Raw genomic sequence first — 21,404 nt, 5'->3', positions numbered from 1 at the left:
GAAAATCTTTAATTAGAAAATAAAACAAATATTCTCTTTGCCAACATTTTTCTTTTTTTCTTCTAGAAGTAAAATTATGGTCTAAATTACATCTTATGGACTGTATATAATATACACAAAAGTTCATTGCCTTGTCATACTTCGTGGAGAGACAGACCATGTTTCCTTCATCTTGGTATCCACCCCACCCCCAACTTTTCCACAGGATTTCTCAAGAGACTTACACATAGTAGGTGCTTGATCAATAGATATTGATTTAATTTGTTTTACTGAAATCAGTCACTTTAGGTAAGCTTTATAAAATATTTATTTAAAAAGACCTGGTCAGAGGTCACTCTTTCTAAAATATAATTTCCCAGGATTTAACAACTGTAGCAGAGATGGCTAGCTGTCCTTTCACCAAAAAAGTTTTCGCTTCCCTTCCATGGTGTAGAGTTGTTGGAAAGAAGCCACCCTGCCAGAGGGCACCTCCTCACTTCCTGCAGCTCTGTAAGATCACATGCCTATGTTCTGGTCAGTGGAATGTGCATGAAAGTGCTGTGTGTCATTCCCAGACGGTGCTTATAAAAGCTGCTGGTCTAATTGTCTTTGCTGTCTGTCTTTCCTCATCTGCTGGCTGGTGAAGACTCCATCAGTCTGGGACCCCACCAGTGGTTATCTTTATGTGAATGAGAAATAAACTTCCATTCGATTAAGTTGCTGAGATTTGGGGGTTACCTGTAACAGAAGCTAGCGTTACCTTAACTAATACAGCAGCAAGCAGGTCACTAATTCCTAGGAAATATTGAAAAGTGTTTTACCCTAATTGAAAAAAAGAACTAATGCAAGAAATTTATGTCCTTAGCCTCATAAAAATTAAGCATGTCCAACTAGCTCCATTTTGTACAAACTGATATTTACATCCACATCCTGACAGAGAGGCCAAGAAAAATTAATAACAAGGAAATTGGGTGGCATTTATCTTCTGACTGCATTTAAAAGATGTCAGAATAATTGGTGGGAAAATGGAAGGATTAGTTATTTAGCCAATGTTTTAAGTTACAAAAAGTCAAATTAATTTTTTTAATAAAGATTTTTTTCAGTGATTACAAAGCCATCAGTCAGTTTCATCAGTTTAGCTGAAAATAACATGGATTCCACCAAATGAATTATCTCTGAGATACCTGGTCATATCCATCAATTTGGTGCAGGCAGAAGCTCTCATGAGAGCAAATGTATGAGGTGAGAGGGCCCTTCGTGGTTGACTGTCGTGATGTGCCTGAAATCCCTGCCACTAGAGGATGTCTTTTGGTGATGAATAATGGTAGGAGCAGAGAATTTGGCTAAAGTGGAGCTGAAGAGAGGGTGCAATATAATGATCCAAAATACTCATGGTTAGTCCAGTATACTGTTGTGAGTTTTACGTTAGTGCTTCAACCTCATGTGCATTTTTTTTGGCTGTTAAATAAGCATTACTTCCTGCAGAAATAGTTAACTGCAGTGGAAAATTTTAGCAATTAAATATTACATGTGTTCATGAATATAGTATATTATTGAAAAATGTAAATTTGTTAAGCAGAAAGATTAAGGAAGTTAAACCATTCTTTGGTATATCTGTAGGCTTTTAAAATGAGTTCCTGGAATTTTAATTTAATTCTTGTATTGGTGTTTAACATTTTATGATATAGGTCTAGATTTTAAATTCCTTAAAGGAAAAGTCTTGTATGTTCCCCTATAGCAGCTATTATGGTATCTTGTACACCTCATGGGTGTATTTTAAAATTTATTCCTATTTAAGCTCGTAGTTTGGGGTAGGTCACTATCACTAGCTGTGTGACCTTGAGCAAGTTATTTAATTTCTCTGTGCTTCGATTTCTCACCTGTAAAATACAGATAATAATAGTACCCACCTCATAAGGTTATTAGGATGAAATGAGATGATAAATATATAAGGGTCTTAGAAGGGTGCCTGGCACAGATTATATATTATAAAGTTAGCTATTCTTTTTTTTTAAACATCTTTATTGGAATATAATTGCTTTACAATGGTGTGTTAGTTTCTGCTGTACAACAAAGTGAATCAGCTATACATATACATACATCCCCATATCTCCTCCCTCTTGTGTCTCCCTCCCACCGTCCCTATCCCACCCCTCTAGGTGGACACAAAGAGCCCAGCTGATCTCCCTGTGCTATGCGGCTGCTTCCCACTAGCTATCTATTTAACATCTGGTAGTGTATATATGTCCATGCCACTCTCTCACTTCGTCCCAATTTATCCTTCCCCCTCCCCGTGTCCTCACGTTCATTCTCTATGTCTGTGTTATAAAGTTAGCTATTCTTATGATCACTTTTAAATTATCATTACTTATGGCTTATCTTTCTAAAAATATTCTGTATAAATGGAATGGAGTTTTCACATCAATTTAGTTATTGTTTCTGAGATGCTTTATCTAACTGTCAATGTCTGTAACATCTAAGATATTGGTTTTTTTCCTCATTCTTCCCACTAGTTACTGTTCTATTTTTTAAAAACTTATTCTTTAAACGAACTGGAAATGCTGATATAAATGGTGAAGTTTAACAAAGTCAACAATTATCATGTAGTGTTAAAAAGTTATTCTAAGTGTCTGTTTGGTCTTTTTTTTTTTTTTTTTTTTTTTTTTTTTTTTTTGCGGTACGCGGGCCTCTCACCGACGCGGCCTCTCCCATCGCGGAGCACAGGCTTCGGACGCACAGGCCCAGCGGCCATGGCTCACGGGCCCAGCCGCTCCGCGGCACACGGGATCCTCCCAGACCGGGGCACGAACCCGTGTCCCCTGCATCAGCAGGCGGACTCTCAACCACTGCGCCACCAGGGAAGCCCTGTTTGGTCATTTTTAAAATATTACATTTTCTTAAATTGTGTTTTTTCAGTGCCTAGGACAGAGACACAAAAGCCTTGTCAACACAGGACAGAGACTCTGCAAGGACTACCCCAGAAAAAGAGCATCAGGGATAATGGGATTCAGTCAAGGACAGGGGAGGAGGAGAAGGATATTTGTGAGTGCACTAAAAGGCTGGGTTCCAGTATTTCCCTTAAAAAAAATTTGTCTTTATCAAATGTCATCCAATACACAGAGTAGTCAGAGTGATCCCTCTTTCTTGCTTGCCTTTTCTAACTAATCCATTCCCTTGTCCTGTAGATTGTTGCCTGAAATTATGTCTCACATTTGTCTCTTCCCTTTTCATTCCCAAGCACCCTCATCCATAGCCTGTGAGAATAGCCTTAAAAACTTTGTTTATAATGAATGAATTTCTTTACTATATAAATTATATATGTTCATTGTAGATACTTTAGAAAAATCAGGTAAGCAAAAGAGAAGAAAAAAATTATTATATTGAATTCCACCACTTTGGAATAATCACTGTTAACATTTTGGTATTCACACCTCCATATATGTATGTGTGTATGTGGAATCATACTGCAATAGTACCTTGCAATTTATTGCACATAATAAATATCTGTTCATATCAATAAACAGACCTTTACAAAAGGATTATTAATTAATGTATGGTTTCCTATTGTATGACTATAATGCCATTTACTTACTCAACCTCCTAGGCTATTTCTTTTTTTTTTTTAACATCTTTATTGGAGTATAACTGTTTTACAATGGTGTGTTAGTTTCTGCTTTACAACAAAGTGAATCAGTTATACATATACATATGTTCCCATATCTCTTCCCTCTTGCACCACCCTCCCTCCCACCCTCCCTATCCCACCCCTCTAGATGGTCACAAAGCACAGACGTGATCTCCCCGTGCTACGCGGCAGCTTCCCACTAGCTATCTAATTTACATTTGGTAGTGTATATATGTCCATGCCACTCTCTCACTTCGTCACAACTTACCCTTCCTTCTGGGCTATTTCTAATCTTTTCCATTTATAATTGTGCTTTTGATGAACGCCCCTGTAACTACATTAATCATATACTGCCTTAATTACTTTTGTAATTAAGAAGAGAGAAGAGTTGCAGGGTCAAAGAAGGGTTGCAGAGTCAAAGCCTGTACACATTTTTAGGGTATTTGATAATGAACCAAATGCAATATAGCTTCTTAATTTGTATCCTAATGTCCAATAATTCTTTTCTCCAAGTCACCTTTTTAAGCACGACCAGATTAAGTTTGTAGAGAAGAACCCTAATGTCATTTCTTACCCCTAAGAGTTGCCAGGGTTCAGAATCCTCAGCTAGCCTTTGAGGTCCTAATCTGGGCCCAACCTACCTTTCTAGATTCATCTCTCACTAGTCCCCCTGTTACTCTGCATTCCATGCTATTGCTTCCGCTATTACCACTACCTGGCTCACACTCAATTTCTACTCCATCTCTACCCAGTCTAGATATGATCCCATATCCACATCACGTAAAGTCTCATAGCTATATGTATGTACCTCACTTCTGGCTTTTATCCTGTTCTGTGCTTCATGACTTTTTGTGTCCTAATATTATCTCCTTTGCTACACCACTAGTGCTTGTACAGCTGCAGCCAAGGCTTATTCATCCCCTGTGTTCAGTCAGGATTGATTTGGTTGTGCTGCAGTAACAAACAACCCTCACATCTCAAAGGCCGAACACAAGAAAGATTTATTTCTCACTCATGCTACATGCCCATCTCAGATCAGCAGGGGGCTTTGTTCCATGACATCCTCACTCAGGGATTCATGAGGCCCCTACACCTGGAACTGGCATGGCAGCAGGGAGAAGGGGGAGCTCCAGGGTCTCACTCTGGCAATTGATTGTTCCTGCTTGGAAGAGACGTTTATGCTCACAACCCGTAGGTCAAACTTAGTCACATGGCCCTACTGGGGGAGGAGGGCAGAGAAGAATAATCTTCCCATACAACTAGGAGGAGAGGAAAATCAGAAAAAAGGGGAACATGGAGTCTCTACCACAGGAGCTAGTATGATGTCTTGATTATAGTGGGCCATCAGTAGACACGTATTGGAAGAACAAACAAATGAATGAATCTAAAAGTAGTTATCGGACTTCCCTGGTGGTGCAGTGGTTAAGAATCCGCCTGCCAATGCAGGGGACACAGGTTCGATCCCTGGTATGGGAAGATCCCACATGCTGCAGAGCAACTAAGCCTGTGTGCCACAACTACTGAGCCTTTGCACCACAGTTACTGAAGCCCGTGTGCCTAGAGCCCGTGCTCCGCAAGGAGAGAAGCTACCCCAACGAGAAGCCCGTGCACCGCAATGAAGAGTAGCCCCCACTCGCTGCAACTAGAGAAAGCCCGCGGGCAGCAACAAAGACCCAACTCAGCCAAAAAATAAATACATAAAAAATACAAGTAGTTTTCAAAACACAGAGTGCTGACTATAAAAGAATATGCTTGATTTAGAAAATCATTTTCATTTTTATAAGTAGAGGAATGTAAACATATATGGGCATTTTGTTTTTTCCCATACACAGATTTATACCTCAAGTATAAATCTGTGTATGGGATATGGGTATGTGTTTTTGTCTCTCTGTGTGTAAAGAGGAGAGGGTGGGAATCGTGAGCGCACACATGCTTTTGAGAGAAGTAGGAACTGCACTGTCACACAGAACCACCAGGGAGAAAGAGTGTCCGCAACTGTGTTAGAAGAAGATGGATGGTGGTCCCATAGGTGTGACTCAGCTGACTCAACTCCTTTCTCTTAGGAGATACACCTGTGCATTATTCTAATTATGAGATGCTAATAGGATATTATGAAGTAAACAGTAATCTGAGGAGGACCCTCCTGAGACTAGCCTTGGGTGTGACAGAGGGAGGTGCAAGAAAACGTGTATGATTGACAAGACCCTTTGAGGGGGGCAAGTGGACTCAGCCATAGGAAGTGACATGGTTCAACAAATGCCAGGGTGGGTTCTGTTCCCCTGGGAAAACCATGTTCCCATCAAGAATCTCTCATCTCATGACCTAGAACCTGAAGCCTCAATGTATCTCTTCTTCTTTTCTAAGAAGACCATTATCACTCTAGCGAGGTAAGCGTTAGGTCTAGAGAAATAAATGAAACCCATAGCCTTGCTCTTTTCGAAGTGGATTTAAATGTGGGTGAAACAGTAACTTTTGGAGTCACTGTAACTGTTACGTATGTTTTCATTCAAGAGAATTCTCCATATAAAGTTTGTAGCTTTATTGGAATGCTTAAAAGACCTTTGACTAAATTTGAAATCAGCCTGTAAATATTCAAGGAAATTGGTTCATGAAATGTGTAGTTTGGCTTATTAGTTGCCTGATAGTGTTTAAATATTTGGGAAAATGTGCTTAATCTATGTAAAAGCTTGATAACCTGAACATTAAACAAAAGTAAGTAGTGGCAAGTGTTTTTTCCATGCCAGAAGCCCCTGAGATGTGAAAGATCCTAGCAACAGACAAGACAGGTATGATCCAGTAGATTTAACCGACTGTACCTTGGAGCAAAAAGGCACGAAGTCTGGCTATTACTTTTGAAAACAAAATCCAAATTAATACGCTCAGCAGGAAAACCTAGTTGGCAGCTGCATGGGTTGCCTTTTACGATCATGTCTTTTGACAAGGATTATTGTATAAACTGTGGCTTGATTAGGCTTGAATCATGGGCAAATATTTTTCCATGTTCACCCCTCTAGAATAAGCCAAAGGTTTGTTCCCTGAAAACATTTCTGAGGTCAAGTTTTTAAATGAGGGGAACTGAGAGGTGAGGATTTAAAAAAAAGAGTAGGCGGGCTTCCCTGGTGGCGCAGTGGTTGAGAATCCGCCTGCCGATGCAGGGGACACGGGTTCGTGCCCCGGTCTGGGAAGATCCCACATGCCGTGGAGTGGCTGGGCCCGTGAGCCATGGCCGCTGAGCCTGCTCGTCCGGAGCCTGTGCTCCGCAACGGGAGAGGCCACAACAGTGAGAGGCCCGCCTAGCACCAAAAAAAAAAAAAAAAAAAAGAGTAGGCCAAGCAATCTGGCTGATCATAGGACTTTTAGGAAAAGGAAAGATTAATATTCGATTTTATGTTGTGTTATGCTAAACCCTTCCATCTCCCCCAAATGTTCATTCAAGTTGCCATATAAACAAACAGACATTTCCGAGGTCTAAATAGTTTTATTTCATAGAGCTATCATGAAAGAACAAGTGGTATTGTCAATGCCTATGGAACATAATTAATGGATATATCCATGATTCTTCTGGTCACCGACAGCAGCCAAGGTTCAGCTATTTTTCTGGAATGGTCACTTTGACTTGCTACTTGGCTGGCTGATCTAAGACGCTCTGCGGATTCTCTGAGGACTTAGGAGCTAATAATGCTTAGGGATTTCGTGTCCTGAAGAACTCTTTAATCCCATGCTTCCTGAATCCCACTCTAAGCCAGGACCTTCTGTCTGTCACATCCCAAGAGTTACAGGTCGTTTGAAAGCTCTGCTAAACAACCTTTCTGCTCAGCCTTTGGGGGTCCTGTGAGGTGCCCCTTAGGGCTTTCCCGGTGTCTTTGACCAGGAGGTACCTCTTTGTTGGCACTGCCTCTGGTGGCGCTCTGAGGGTCTTCCATTCTGGACAAGAGCAACAAAGCAAGCCACGCGGGGGCTTCCCTGGTGGCGCAGTGGTTGAGAATCCGCCTGCCGATGCGGGGGACACGGGTTCGTGCCCCGGTCCGGGAAGATCCCACATGCCGCGGAGCTGCTGGGCCCGTGAGCCATGGCCGATGAGCCTGCATGTCCGGAGCCTGTGCTCCACAACGGGAGAGGCCACAACAGTGAGAGGCCCACGTACCACAAAAAAAAAAAAAAAAAAAAAGCAAGCCACGCCATGGGTGAGATCAGCCAAGAGACGGTGGAGAAATACCTGAAGGACAACCCTCAGTTTGCCAAGGAGTATTTTGACCGGAAGCTGCGGGGAGAGGCGGCGGGAGAAATCTCAGAGCCCGGTGGGGCGCAGGCGCCGGCCCGCGCGTCCTTCCCGGGCCTGACGCTGGTGGAGGAGGCGGCCCTGTGCCTGGAGCTGCTGGAGGCCCTGCGGGAGGAGGCCGGCAGCGTGGAGCTGGCGGCGCACAAGGCCCTGCAGAGGCTGGCGCAGCTGCTGCGGGCGGACCGCTGCAGCATGTTCCTGTGCCGGGCGCGCAACGGCTTGCCCGAGGTGGCCTCCAAGCTGCTCGACGTCACCTCCACCTCCAAGTTCGAGAACAACCTGGTGGTCCCCGACAGAGAAGTTGTTTTTCCACTGGACGTCGGGATAGTGGGTTGGGTTGCTCACGCGAAGAAAACCTTCAATGTCCCAGATGTGAAAAAGGTAAGTGGCCTGATGGTGAAAGTGGAGCGGAGAGGAGGTCTTGGTGGCGTCGGGGAGGAACACTGGGAAAGAGAGCGGGGGTCCAGGGGCCATCCCTGTGACGTTGGTTTGGCTGGGGAGTGGATGGTGGGGAAGAGGAGCACCTGGGCCAAGAGTTGCCAGATTTAGCAAATAAAATTACAAGATTCCCAGTTCAATCTGAATTTGAGATCAACAGGGCATAATGTATGCCCCATGGAATGTTGGGTGTTTTATTGGGCAACCTTACCTGGGCCTGGTACAGTCCACACAGGCTCCCTTACACCTCCCCCGTGCTCTGGGCACTGTCCTGACCAACAGGGCAAAGCAGGCCGCTCACGGGTGAGATGATCAGCCAACACACCAGATGCCAAGATCCTTGAACCGCTTCTCACCCACGATCCTTTGAAGACACTCAGCTCTTTGGGGGTGAATTGGCTCCTGAATGATTCTCTCACCTATAGATCAAAGGTGCAAAAAGGAAAAAGATACCCTCTGAAAGTTCAGATGTTGTTATCTGGATCATAAAAATGTGAATTTGGGTGAGGATTAAGTACATTTGGCCATCTCAACCCCTACTCAGATCTATCAAGAATTTCCACTCTTGTAAATGGGACATTTGGACCCTCCTGAAGACTAATTGTATATTGCATAAATTATTATGCTCTTTTAAAAGCAGAAAAATTAACTTTCTCCTAACCAACGTAATGCTTGTTCATGTTAGAAAAATTAGAAAATACAAATAAACGGAAAGAAGGAAACGCAAATCACCCATAATCCCCCTACTCAGCAATAACCATAGCTCCCAGCCTGGAGTTTCCCCTGCTTGCCCTTTTCCTACACACACACGTCCCATCATTTTGATTTGCTATTAACAAAGGGGAGAGTTCGATGATGATGGAACAGAATTGATTGGGAGCAGCCCCTGCAATGCTTACTGTGTAGAGGTTTATTGCTGGCTTGTGGAGGAGGGACAGCTGAAGGGGGAGGATAATCCCCTATATGCCTCTTGCAGCTGATTACAGGAGGGGGGCCGTGCAGATCCAGAAGGTGCAGAAGTTGTCAAACATTAGCAACACTCAGCAAACAGCCACAGGACAGCCCAGAGGGGCAAGGGTTGCCGTTGGGCACCAGAGAATCCTCTCTCTTTACCATCCCTCCCTGCAGTGCGTTTCAGCTGGTTTAAGTAGGATTCTGGGCCCACTGCAGCCGCTTCCGGTAACTCAAGGCCCTTAAGGCAAAGCTCTTGGACCCCCAGCGAGAAGGCTATGCCTGTACACCCTGAGGTTTTCTCACAGGAATATGCTTCTGGCCAGTCTCCGACTGAGGCCATCTCCAAAATGACTAGGACAGCAAACTTAAGAAAGTGACACGCAAGATTTTTTTTCCAGAAAAGTTTTTTTTTTTTTAAAGAAGAGATGGATAAAATGACTTCTGCTTTGCACCTTTATGAATAAGCCCAGTTCTGTTGAGGACAGGATGATAGAAAGGAGCTGTTTAAGCCATCAGGTGGCCTGGGTTGTGTTGCTGTCCATGATGGGCACCCCATATGCACAGGGCAGTAAATGGGGGTGAGGCAGGGTCACTTCGCTCTGTTCTCCCTTCTTCTGAGTATGTGTGAAGTCAGATGCCGTCCCACCCTCCTGAGCTCAGAGGATGGACAAAGACTTCATTTGCTCTGTGTTTCTACTGCTTCTAAGCATTTTTTTTCCCCTCGCACAACGGTGCTTTTCAAATCTGGATGCACATTAAAATCAAACTGGAAGCTCTTTTAAAAATACGGATGTGTGAGACTCTCATTAGACCAATTACACCAGACTCTCAGGCTGGAACACAGCGAGGAGTACTTTTTAAAAGCTCCCCAGGTGATTCTAATATGCAGCCAATGTTGGAAACCGCTCGTCTATTGGATGAACAGACGTAAGAGGAGGAAGTGAATTTCAGATCAACTGTGGATGATTAGATGGAAAGGGCTCCTGGAGCCTTTAGTTTATTCCCTTGGGCAGACAGGAAGTTGAGGTCATGGTGGGGGCTGCATCTCTCCTGGAGTCCAGGGTCTGGTCAGTGACTGAGAGGGGCTGGAGAGGATGAGGCCCCTTTCCTCTGTTCCCACCCTCATCCCACCCCGTAGCCCTGCAGTTTCACCGCACTTAAGTTGTGGTAAAATCTGCAAAGAGAAAGGAGTTGGAAATGTTTTAAGTGACATTTCTATTAACGCTTCACCTTTTCATTGCACTTGACCCTTGGTGAAGATTTCTCTCGTTCTTCATCTCACTTGATTCTGGCCAAGACCCTGTGCAGAGGGCAAGGACCATATTTCATTATTATTTTTTAATTATTATTATTATTTTTTTGCTGTTGCGGGCCTCTCACTGCTGTGGCCTCTCCCTTTGCGGAGCACAGGCTCCGGACGCGCAGGCTCAGCGGCCATGGCTCACGGGCCCAGCTGCTCCGCAGCATGTGGGATCTTCCCGGGCCGGGGCACGAACCCGTGTCCCCTGCATCGGCAGGTGGACTCTCAACCACTGCGCCACCAGGGAAGCCCAAGGACCATATTTTAATTTCCATCCTGTATATGTGAGAATCCTCTCAAGGTCAGTTAGGGGCAGGAGGTGCTGGGTCTGGGCTCCTAAACCAGGTCTTCCAAGGCCTCCTCTTTTTTGCCATAGCCCTGACCACTCAGGACTCCTCCCTGCTTGGCAGTGCGGGCACAGGGCGGGGAGGACTTCTCACACATAGACGAGAGGCAGAGCTGGATACTCCCAGCTTTGGCAACAGAGAAGCCACATGGTGTCGGGTGAGAGCTTTGGGATCAGGTGACCTGGGCGTAGATCCAGGCCTGAGACAAGGTAATTGCATAATGGATTGTGTTTCTGCACCTGAGAAACAGAGTAACCAAATGTACAGGTGAAATGTACATAAAGTGCCTGATCCTAGTAGGTGCTCAATAAATGACAGCTATGGTAATATTATATTAATGCCAAGAGAAGTTGGGGGCTGGGTGTAGGTGGCCAAAACTGGGTCAATGATTATGGCCTGTTTTTAAAACAGGTTAAAGGCAGGGAAACTTAATAACAGGAAACTGAGACATACCCTCCTCAAGTTAATCATTTCTTATTCTGTTGGGAAAGCTGGTGATTAACTCTATGGGTGGTTCTCCCAACTGTGGTTTAAAAGAAAGCCATGCCAGAATCCTAAGTTTTCAATAATTAACAGGGTGCTTATAGCTCCCTTTCTTCCCTTCTCTCTTTCTGACTCTGGATCTCCAGATGTTTAATCAGAATTTAACAATGCTAAGATTGGCTGAGAGACCCAGGTGGCCCGCTGCTCTAAACCATGTTCCCAGGTGCCTTCATTGGCTTCTCTGAAGAATGACCACTAAGGGGAGTTTGTCAGTCTGAAAGATACAAGACTTACTCAAAGCAACTTCACCAAGGATTGTCTGAACCAGTGAAAATACAAAGCTGGAAAACCTTGCCTCACCCTACCCTGTGATTTGACAGATGGTTTTATCCAGGATTTTCAGATGCAATGAAAAACAAGCATTAAATTTTGAAACTTATAAGTCATTTTCTCAAAACAGCCAATTGAATGTAAGAACATTTCCTTGGGTTTAGAATCTAGCATAAAACAGCATCCAGTTTTGAAGCTGTCGAGTGAAGAGCGTCTGCCAAGAAACGCTGCATGTTTGGGGCATTTTTGGTTATTCCTTTAGTGCCTGGCATCGCTGTGTAAGTGAAAGTGATCACGTTCTGTAATGGATAACAGGTTAGGAGGAAGATGGACAGTGAACCAACCTGGGTTATAGCAGTGGATTGAGAGAAAGAACCTCCCAAAGTCTGGAGCTATTCTGGACTGAGTAAAGGTTCTGCAGGAGGTAGAGAGAAGTCACAGATAAAGCAGTTAGCAAAAAAATGGGGCTTCTGTTGGCATGGGGCAGAGACTCAGCCCTCAGGATCAAGCATGCTCCTGGGCATAGGAGGCCTACATCATCAGCTAAGAGCATCTAATTTCTTCAGTGGTTGGAATGGGTTAGAAAAGCTAGAAGTAGAAGCAGAATGGTAATGCAAAATCAGAATGACTTCTCACCCAGAGAGGCCCCCCAAAGTCCCAGGTCTGTCTTCCTAGTATTAATTGAGCACCTACTATTAATATGTGTGAGACTCTTTTCTAAGTGCTCTGCCCATACTATGTTATTCTCTCTTCACATCAGGGACTCTAGACAGTAGATGATCTCATTGTTCCCATGTTCAGACTAAAAAATGAGGATGCAGAGGGTAAGTAGCATGCCCAGGGGCTCACAGCTAGTAAATCTGGGCCTGGTTTCAGCCAAGGAGGTCTGACTCCAGAACCTTCTTCACCCCTTATGCAATGCTGCCTCCTACATAAGTAGTTGGTTTCTGTGGTTCCACTTCGGGAAAGTATAGAAGAAATCTGGGGTCAAGGGCTGCATCTGAATCCCTTAGCATCTCACATCTCTAAGGATCCTCCACAGAACTGATTCATCCACCAGAAGTTCAGATTCCTGGTGAAGACAGATTTCACTGTAGGCAGTTAGGATTTGGTTAGGTGTGCTGTGAGGTCTGCAAATCTGCATCAGTCTGCAGGTGATTCTGAGGCACAGCCCGGGTCTACTGCTCTGAGCAGAGCTGTGTTCATTTTCCCCAAGGAAAGAAAGAAAAAAATATGAATGAGAGTCATTGACTTGGTAGAACTTTGAGAAACTGATAAGTATCTGCTGCTGGCAAGAGGGTGGTCCTCTCATACATGACCAGGAGAGGTAAGAATGTCAACCATCCGTGAAAGCCCTTAGCGTAAGTAAAAATTGCATATACCTGTTGATCCAGCAAAAGGAGTTTCCACTTTGGGGAGTCCATCACATAAAAATAAAAGCAAGAGTGATTAGTGCAGTATTGTTTGCAGTGGGGAAAACTATCAACAGACTGAATCAGTGGAGGCTGGATGAGCAGATCCAGGGCCCCCGCGCTGTGGAGTGGTCTACAAGAATCCAGAAGATAGAGTTCACATCGTACACATCGGAAGTTCGCAAGGTAGTGTTAAGTGATGAAAGGATTGTATAAAATTAGAAAAGGAAATTTTATTTTAAAAAAAAGAAAAGTAAACCCTTTGTCTGAGCAGAGAGAAAGGCATAGAAGGAGATGTACTAAGCGGGAACATGGATTTCCTCAAGGAGGAGGAGTTTGGGGGATTAATAAGTTTTTCTTTGTGTTATGATGGGTTGGGTGACTTCAAGTGCACATTTTACTGCTGTGATTAAAAAGAAGAGCTCCGGGCTTCCCTGGTGGCGCAGTGGTTGAGAATCCGCCTGCCGATGCAGGGGACACGGGTTCGTGCCCCGCTCCGGGAAGATCCCACGTGCTGCGGAGCGGCTGGGCCCTTGAGCCGTGGCCGCAGAGTCTGCGCGTCCGGAGCCTGTGCTCCGCAACGGGAGAGGCCACAACAGTGAGAGGCCCGCGTACCGCAAAAAAAAAAAAAAAAAAAAAAAAAAAAAAAAAAAGGAAGAGCTCTACGGAATCCCAGCCGTGCTCTCCTTCTGACACACACTTTCTGCCTGTGTAAACCTGCATCTTCCCCCCCTCCCTCTTAGAACCTCACTTTCCATTTGGCCACAACATCACCTCTTTTCCCCTGGCCCAACCTCAGCCTAACCGGGATAGGCCGTAGTTCAGGCGGGAAATGCTCATTCGGAAACGGGCAGTTTCATTCTGTGCTTCATTCATTGTGTCTAATTGCGGGTGGGAGGTGGGTGGGGAATGTTTGCTCGGCACCACTGTGCAGCGGCCCTGGTTATCTGTCGGTAGGACTTGGACTAGAGAGGACAATCTGTTGCCATTCCTACATCTACACTCATGGTCCTATGCAGCTTTGGCAAATGTGTGAATGTATCTTGCAGAACAGCCATTTTTCTGACTTCATGGACAAACGAACCAGGTGTGACACCAGGAACCTTCTGGCAACTCCCGTCGTGATGGGCAAGGAGGTTCGTGCTGTGGTTGTGGCACTTAACAAAGTAGATGCCTCTGAATTGTCCAAACGGGGTGAAGACGTCATCTAACCCTGGGCATCCCATAGGAGGCTCAGGAAATTTATTTGTTGTGTAACTGAAAGAAAGGTGCCACACCTGATTTGTTTTTCTCTGCCATCTGTAGGTCTTTTCCAAATACCTCAACTTTGTTTCTGTCGTCCTAAAGCTTCATCATACCAACTGCTTGTACAGTATTGAATCTCGAAGAAGTCAGGTAAAGAGAAGGTGACATTAACCACTCCCTGCTGACCTGTCTGACAAAGCAACCCAGAGGCAACAAGCCCAGACCCTTCCTGTCCGCACCACGTGGATAAGATCCCCAAACGTCTGTCCTCAGTGTCCTCTTACGGTCCCCTCCCCCCACCCCATCTTCCTGCCCCTCTGTCTGTAGGTACAACTGGCTTGCTTTCTTCAGTCCGTATCCTGGGTAGCTGTGGTCTCTTCCTCTATGAGATGACAATGATCATTATAGTACTCACCCCACATGGTTTTTGTCACTATTAAATGGGCGTTAAGTGAATCAGTTCACATAAAGCTTTTAGCAGAACTATGTATTCCTGGCAGCGGGTTGGCCAAAAAGTTCGTTCGGGTTTTTCCGTAAAGTCTTACGGAAAAACCCGAACGAACTTTTTGGCCGACCCAATCCACAGTCAAGGTGTTAATCTGAGGAGCAAATCATGCCTCTGTCGCCTCCCTGAGCCAGGGGGATAAAGAACAACATTGGTAGCCAGGATACCTGAGTTGGACCGCTCTGTGGACCTCTGTTTCTTCATCAGTACAATGGTGGGAGGGCGGTTGGGATGGAGGACTTCCCAGGTCCCGTCCTGTGCTCCCTGTCCAGGTAAGGTGACCTTTGACTAGCTTAGGATGCAGGGAGGGAGGCATGTGGCTTTCTCTCCATAGGGGCCGGCAGGAGCCAGTGGGCCACCAGTACTGGACCCTCTGCCCAGGAACTGTCTCTGCATTTATTGTTAGATCACTTGCCCTTTGGAGCCAAAACATTTGGACATGGGGACCAGTCATGGCTTCTCCCCTTTCATAAACCCACATCCTTGCAAAAGGTCTACTCATCGACCCACTCAGAAAATCTGAGTAATTTGTTGGACATGTACGTGTGCCGAAATGGAATTGCATTGTTTGGTGACATGTATTCATTTGATTTGATGCACCTCCTGTTTTCTTCTGACTAATGCTCCTCTTCGTACTGTATTTTGTTCTAATTGTTTTCTGTTTAATACCTACTTTCAGATCCTCATGTGGTCAGCCAACAAAGTATTCGAAGAGCTCACAGATGTTGAGCGACAGTTTCACAAATCTCTCTACACTGTTAGAACATGCCTGAACTGTGAACGATACTCCATTGGACTGCTGGACATGACCAAGGAGAAGGTCACTGTTCCGTACATTTGCTCTCACCTAACATCACCTATAAAGTGCACATCACATGAAATGCAATCCATTTTTTTAAAAAATGGATACGCTACGTAAACTACTAGTCATGGTAGATCATAAGAACCAGTGCCGAGACAGTATGGTATAGAGGTAAACATGTACGTTTTTGGAGCAGAAAAAGATCTAGGCTTGGCTTTTCCACTTCCTGGCTATATGTCTTCAACAAGCCTTTTTTTTTTTTTTAATTAATAGACTTTATTATTTTAGGGTAATGTTCGATTTACAGAAAAAAATGAGCAGCAAGATCAGAGAGTTCTCATACATGACCTCTTCCTTCCCTACCCCCACCCTTTCCCCTGTTATTAACATCTTGCCTTGATGTGGTACATTTGTTACAGTTGTTGAATCAATATTGATATGTCATTATTAACTAAAGTCCACAGTTTACATTCAACTCTCTGTATTATACTGTTCTATGTGTTTTGACAAATACATAGTGTCATATATCTGCCATTACAGGAGCACCGTTTCCCCACCTAAAAACCCTCTGTGCGCTACCTACTCATCCTTTCCTCTCCCCACCCCAGCCCCCTGGCAACTACTGATATTTGTACTCCCTCCATAGTTTTGCCTTCTCTGTAATGCCATATAGTTGGAATCATACAGCATGTAGGTTTTTCAGATTAAATTTTCATCCTTAGCAACATGCATTTGTGTTTCCTCCATGTCTTTTCATGGCTTAATAACTCATTTCTTTTTTTTTTTTTTTTTTTTTTTTTTGCGGTACGCGGGCCTCTCTCACTGTTGTGGACTCTCCCGTAGTGCAGCACAGGCTCCGGACACACAGGCTCAGCGGCCATGGCTCACGGGCCCAGCCGCTCCGCAGCATGTGGGATCTCGGACCGGGGCACGAACCCGCGTCTCCTGCCTCGGCAGGCGGACTCTCAACCACTGCGCCACCAGGGAAGCCCAACTCATTTCTTTTTAATGCTGAATAATATTCCCTTGTCTGGATACACCATAGTTTGCTTAATCATTCAGCTACTGCAAGACATCTTGGTTGCTTCCAAATTTTGGCAGTTATGGATAAAGCTGCTGTTAATGTGTGTAGATTCTTGTGTGGGCATAAGTTTTTAACTCCTTTGGGTAAATACCAAGAAGGGCTATTGCTGGATCGCATGATAAGACTATGTTTAGCTTTGTAAGAAACAGCCAGACTGTCTTCCAAAGTGACTGTACCATTTTGCATGCCCACTGGCAATAATTGAGAGTTCCTGTTGCTTCACAGCCTCGTCAGCATTTGGTTTTGTCTGTGTAACAGATTTTGGCCATTCTAATAGGCGTGTAGTGGTATCTCATTGTTTTAATTTGCATTTCCCGATGACATGTGATGTGGGCATCTTTTCAAATGCTTATTTCCCATCTGTATGTCTTCTTTGGGGAGATGTCTGTTCAGATCTTTTGCTCACTTTTTAATTGGGTTATTTTCTTATCATTCAGTTTTAAGTATTTTAAATACAAATCCTGTATTGGATATGTGTTTTGCAAATATTCTCTCCCAGAGTATTATATTTTCTTTCTCTTAACAGTATCTTTTGCAGAGCAGAAGCTTTTAATTTTAATGAAGTCTAATTTTTCCATTTTTTGGTGTTGTATCTAAAAAATCCCACCAAACCCAAGTTCACCTAGATTTTCTCCTATGTCATCTTCTAGAAGTTTTATAATTTTGCATTTTACATTTAGATCTATGATCCATTGTAAGTTGTTTTTCGTGAAAGTCATAAGATCTATATCTAGATTTCTTTTTTTTTTTTGCATGTGATGTCCAATTGTTCCAGTACAATTGTTGAAAAGACTATTCTTTCTCCATTGCCTTTGCTGCTTTGCCAAAGATCAATTGATTATATTTGTGTGGGTCCATTTCTGGGCTCTCTATTCTGTTCCATTGATTTATTTGTCTATTCTTCCACCAGTATCACACTCTCTTGATTATGGTAGCTATATAGTAAGTCTTGAAGTCAGGGAGTGTCAGTTCTTTGACTTTGTGCTTCTTTTCAGCAAGTTCTTTTAACCTCCTTGATTCTTGGTTTATGCATCTGTAAAATAAGGACTTCTCTCATCAGTTGTGAGGGTTTGAGATTATTTGGAAATTATACATCCATATCTATCTATCTATAGCTATATGTCTAAATCTATATCTATATAGTGTCCAGCACATATTAGGGCATAAAAGTAAAGTGTATTTTTATTACCAGTTTGAGGACTTATATTCTGTAAAGTTAAAATTATTTTAAAGTAGAAATTTAAAAAATATTTAATATTACTCACACACAATATAATGCTCATTTCTCATCTTGCTTCATTAATTCTGTTGGAGCTCTCCTAGTTCAACATAACTAATGAATAGCATATCATTTATATTTATTACTCTCCATGTGATTAGAAATTATCTTTTCACAATAATTGTTCTAAGTGGATAAACATGGGACCAAGTGTCAGGAGGGCTGAGTTCTGATCCTGGCTCTGGGAATTTCTAGCTGAGTGTATTAGTTAGGATGCTTTTGGCTGCATATAACATCAGACCCAACTAAAAACTTCTTTAATAACATGACAGTTATTATCTCATTTAACAAGAAGTCCCAAAGTAGGGCAGTTCTATGGCTGATGAATTCAGAGCTCAGTACAGGCATCAGAGTCCCAGGTGCTTTTCATTTTTTCCTGGTAAAGTCTCTGCTCCCTTCAGCATTGTTGGTGAGGTCTCTTCTTGTGGTGGTAAGATGGCTATTGCAGCTCAAGACCTGGTTCATAGACATGACAAAATTGGGAGACATTTCCTACAAATATCATCCTCATCACCTTTCGTCTAAAGAAAACCTTTCTTCAGAAGGCCCTTGGCAGACTTCTCCTTCACTGTCCATATCCAGGCCACATACCTGCCCTCAGACTAATTCCAGGCACCTTACATAGGTGAGCTGTGCAGGGCCCATCTTCCCTGAACAAATCACCACCTGATAACTAAATAAAATCAGGTTTTGTTAGCAAGGAAGAGGGGGAATTGAATGTTGGGTAAGGCAAGCAACGCTGTTGTCCATTCTGCATGACTTTGGACAAGCCTCTTAACCTATCTGGATTTAGTTTAATTGTCTATAAAAGAGGTGCTATCTATTAAGTACTTTTAGCTATGTGTCAGGGTAGGTGCTCTGTATTATTCATTTAATCCACACAATGACCCTATAGTATAAATTTCATTATCATCCCCATTTTACAGATTAAAAAGGTTGACTTGTTCACAGTCGCAAGTTCATGAGTGGTATTGCTGAAAAAGAGCTTTAAAATTCCAGGATTATAAGTTAACATAAAACATGCAAACCAATGACCTTCATATAAGATATGGTAGGTCACCGAACAGTTTGCTTAATAATGTTTAAATATAATTGCCTCCAGGAATTCTATGATGAGTGGCCAGTCAAGCTTGGAGAAGTCGAGCCTTATAAAGGTCCAAAGACACCAGACAGCAGAGTGAGTGCAGACATCTTTGTTGATGATATCTGTATCAGGTGCTAAAACTAGAGGAGGCCGTGCGTAAAGGAAAGAGTGCTGGCCCGAGAAAGACTGGGTTCTAGTCCTGTGACTTCCTGGGGGACCTTGGAGTAGTAGAAAGAGCACTAGACAAGGAGGTTGACGTTCAAGTCTGAGCTCTGCCCCAAACCAGCTGGGTGGCTCTCATCTTCACTCATTGTTTAACTTCTCAGTTTCGTTTTCTGTGAAGCCAGGGCTTGGTGGATCAGTGCTTCTCAATAGGGAGGGATGCATCAGAGCCTCCTGCACAGTTTTTTAAACACACTGAGCCCAGGACCTTCTTCTGACACCCTGGACTGGGATCTCCGGGGAAGGGTTGGGTTAGATTTACTTTCCCCCTTGACTGCAAGCTTCATAGGAAGCTTGTTCCACCACGGTATCCCCAGCGCACAGGAAAGGGAAGGCATGGGATGGAATGTTCCGGTTCTTCATCTGCCCAAAGAAGTAGAAAGACTAGTTTTCAAGTTGCTTCCAGCTTTGACAATGTGTCCACCGAATCCTGCTTCTGAGGCACCCTGTTCAGATAAGCAAGTGCTGGATGGGGGATAAGTGCACTGTACAGCTGGGAAGGGGAAACATTGACCATGGTTGAGAAATTCCATGACTTGTTCCACTGGAGTGATTAGTCGGTTATTTCTGGACAATACAAAGAAATTAAAAGAAAACCCAAGATTCCCTTAGAAGCTGTTAGGCTGAATTCAACTTCCTAAAATTAGTTCAATAGGCTTGTTCATATAGATAAGTGGCCAGTGATATTTCCAGTCTTATTACAGGCTTATAATTAGGACATGAGTAGTTTGGTAATTTATGTTATGCAGAGAAATGTGGTTGGGAAATAAGGTGTTATTTAAATTTTAAAATATAAGTTCATTGAGGAAAAGTGTCTTCTTTGGGAAGTAAGATTTTCCCCATATTCTCTTTCTTTCCTCTTAGGAAGTCATGTTTTATAAAATCATCGATTACATTTTACATGGAAAAGAAGAGATCAGAGTCATTCCGTGAGTATTGCCATGAAGCAGTGGCAGGAGTTGCCATTTGATTTTTGTATCCAGTGCATTTCTCTGTATAGCAATGATTTTCTTTCTTCTAATCTTCTTCAAGGACACCGCCTGCGGACCACTGGACTCTCATTAGTGGGTTGCCAACATACGTTGCTGAAAATGGATTTGTAAGTTATTGAACAAATTCAAATCTTAAATAACATTGGATGAAACTTTTACTAGCTAAGAGATGGGAACAATTATGAAAGCAAGAATGCACCAGGTAAGGGTGAGGTTTGGCACAGGACATAGGAGAGAGGAAAACTGTAAGTGAACTAGAAACTCCTAAACTCTACAAGAAAATATTTAGTTAACATGAGAAAGATTAATCCATCCCCCAACCTCTTATTCTGCGGCCACACAAATTTTAGACATCCTCTGGCAGTTCATGATGATGGTTCATGCTGGGTTTAATTTGATCTCAAGTATAGTTCCCTTGGTCAAGACTTTCGAAACAAGGAAAATTACTGACAAAAAAGAAAATATATGTAAAGAAAGAACTTTGCCACAGATTGCAATGCAGAATGTAGTGAGTTGATAGATGAAGTGAAGACTTTTGCCCTGGTCTCTCAGGGGAGGGTGGGATGGGGGGACAGTAGGCCAGGTCTGGCTGAGAGAGGTCAGGGGTGGGAAAACAACAAACCAGAGGTCTCCGGTAGGTCCCATAGGCCTCAGGGCCAGAGGACCAGGTCTCTGTAGCTTTCCCACTCGGCCTTGACCATACTTTCCTTCCTTCTCATGGCTGATTTCTCTCCCTAGTTGGGCCGTTCCACCATCTGTGTCATTTTTTTTTTTTTTTCGCATCAAGATTCCTCCCCGCAAGAATGTTCGGTGCTTATAATGTTTCTTTATGTTGGCATTTTTCCTTCTTCCCCCTTCAAACCCAAGTTTCTAAAAAAAATTTTTTTAAGCATTTATTTGCATAGTTGTTTCTTCTTCAGTGTTGGCATTGTGTTTTGTTAGTGTTCATGCATCTTCAATATTTAGTAAATGGGCATGTGAATTACAGTGACTAAAAGAGTCACCCAAGGGTCATAGGAGAAGTGAAACAAAATCTAGGTTGTC

The 21,404-nt window shown here is 43.4% G+C and overlaps 1 protein-coding gene across 1 annotated transcript in view; it reads left to right on the top strand.

The window, feature by feature from the left end:
* The first annotated feature begins 7,784 nt into the window (after positions 1-7,784).
* The window catches only part of PDE6C (phosphodiesterase 6C), a 62,281-nt gene continuing 48,661 nt past the window's right edge, over positions 7,785-21,404 (top strand). The window contains 7 exon segments of the mRNA XM_067025034.1: positions 7,785-8,264; positions 14,197-14,349; positions 14,453-14,542; positions 15,577-15,717; positions 19,165-19,239; positions 20,233-20,297; positions 20,401-20,467. Of these exon segments, the coding sequence (XP_066881135.1) occupies positions 7,785-8,264; positions 14,197-14,349; positions 14,453-14,542; positions 15,577-15,717; positions 19,165-19,239; positions 20,233-20,297; positions 20,401-20,467 (1,071 nt within the window).

The sequence above is a fragment of the Kogia breviceps genome, chromosome 2 (assembly GCF_026419965.1).
Source record: "Kogia breviceps isolate mKogBre1 chromosome 2, mKogBre1 haplotype 1, whole genome shotgun sequence".
NCBI classification, from domain to species: Eukaryota; Metazoa; Chordata; class Mammalia; order Artiodactyla; family Physeteridae; genus Kogia; species Kogia breviceps.
Note: the sequence above shows the minus strand (reverse complement) of the source record. Positions and strands in the feature narration are given on the sequence as shown.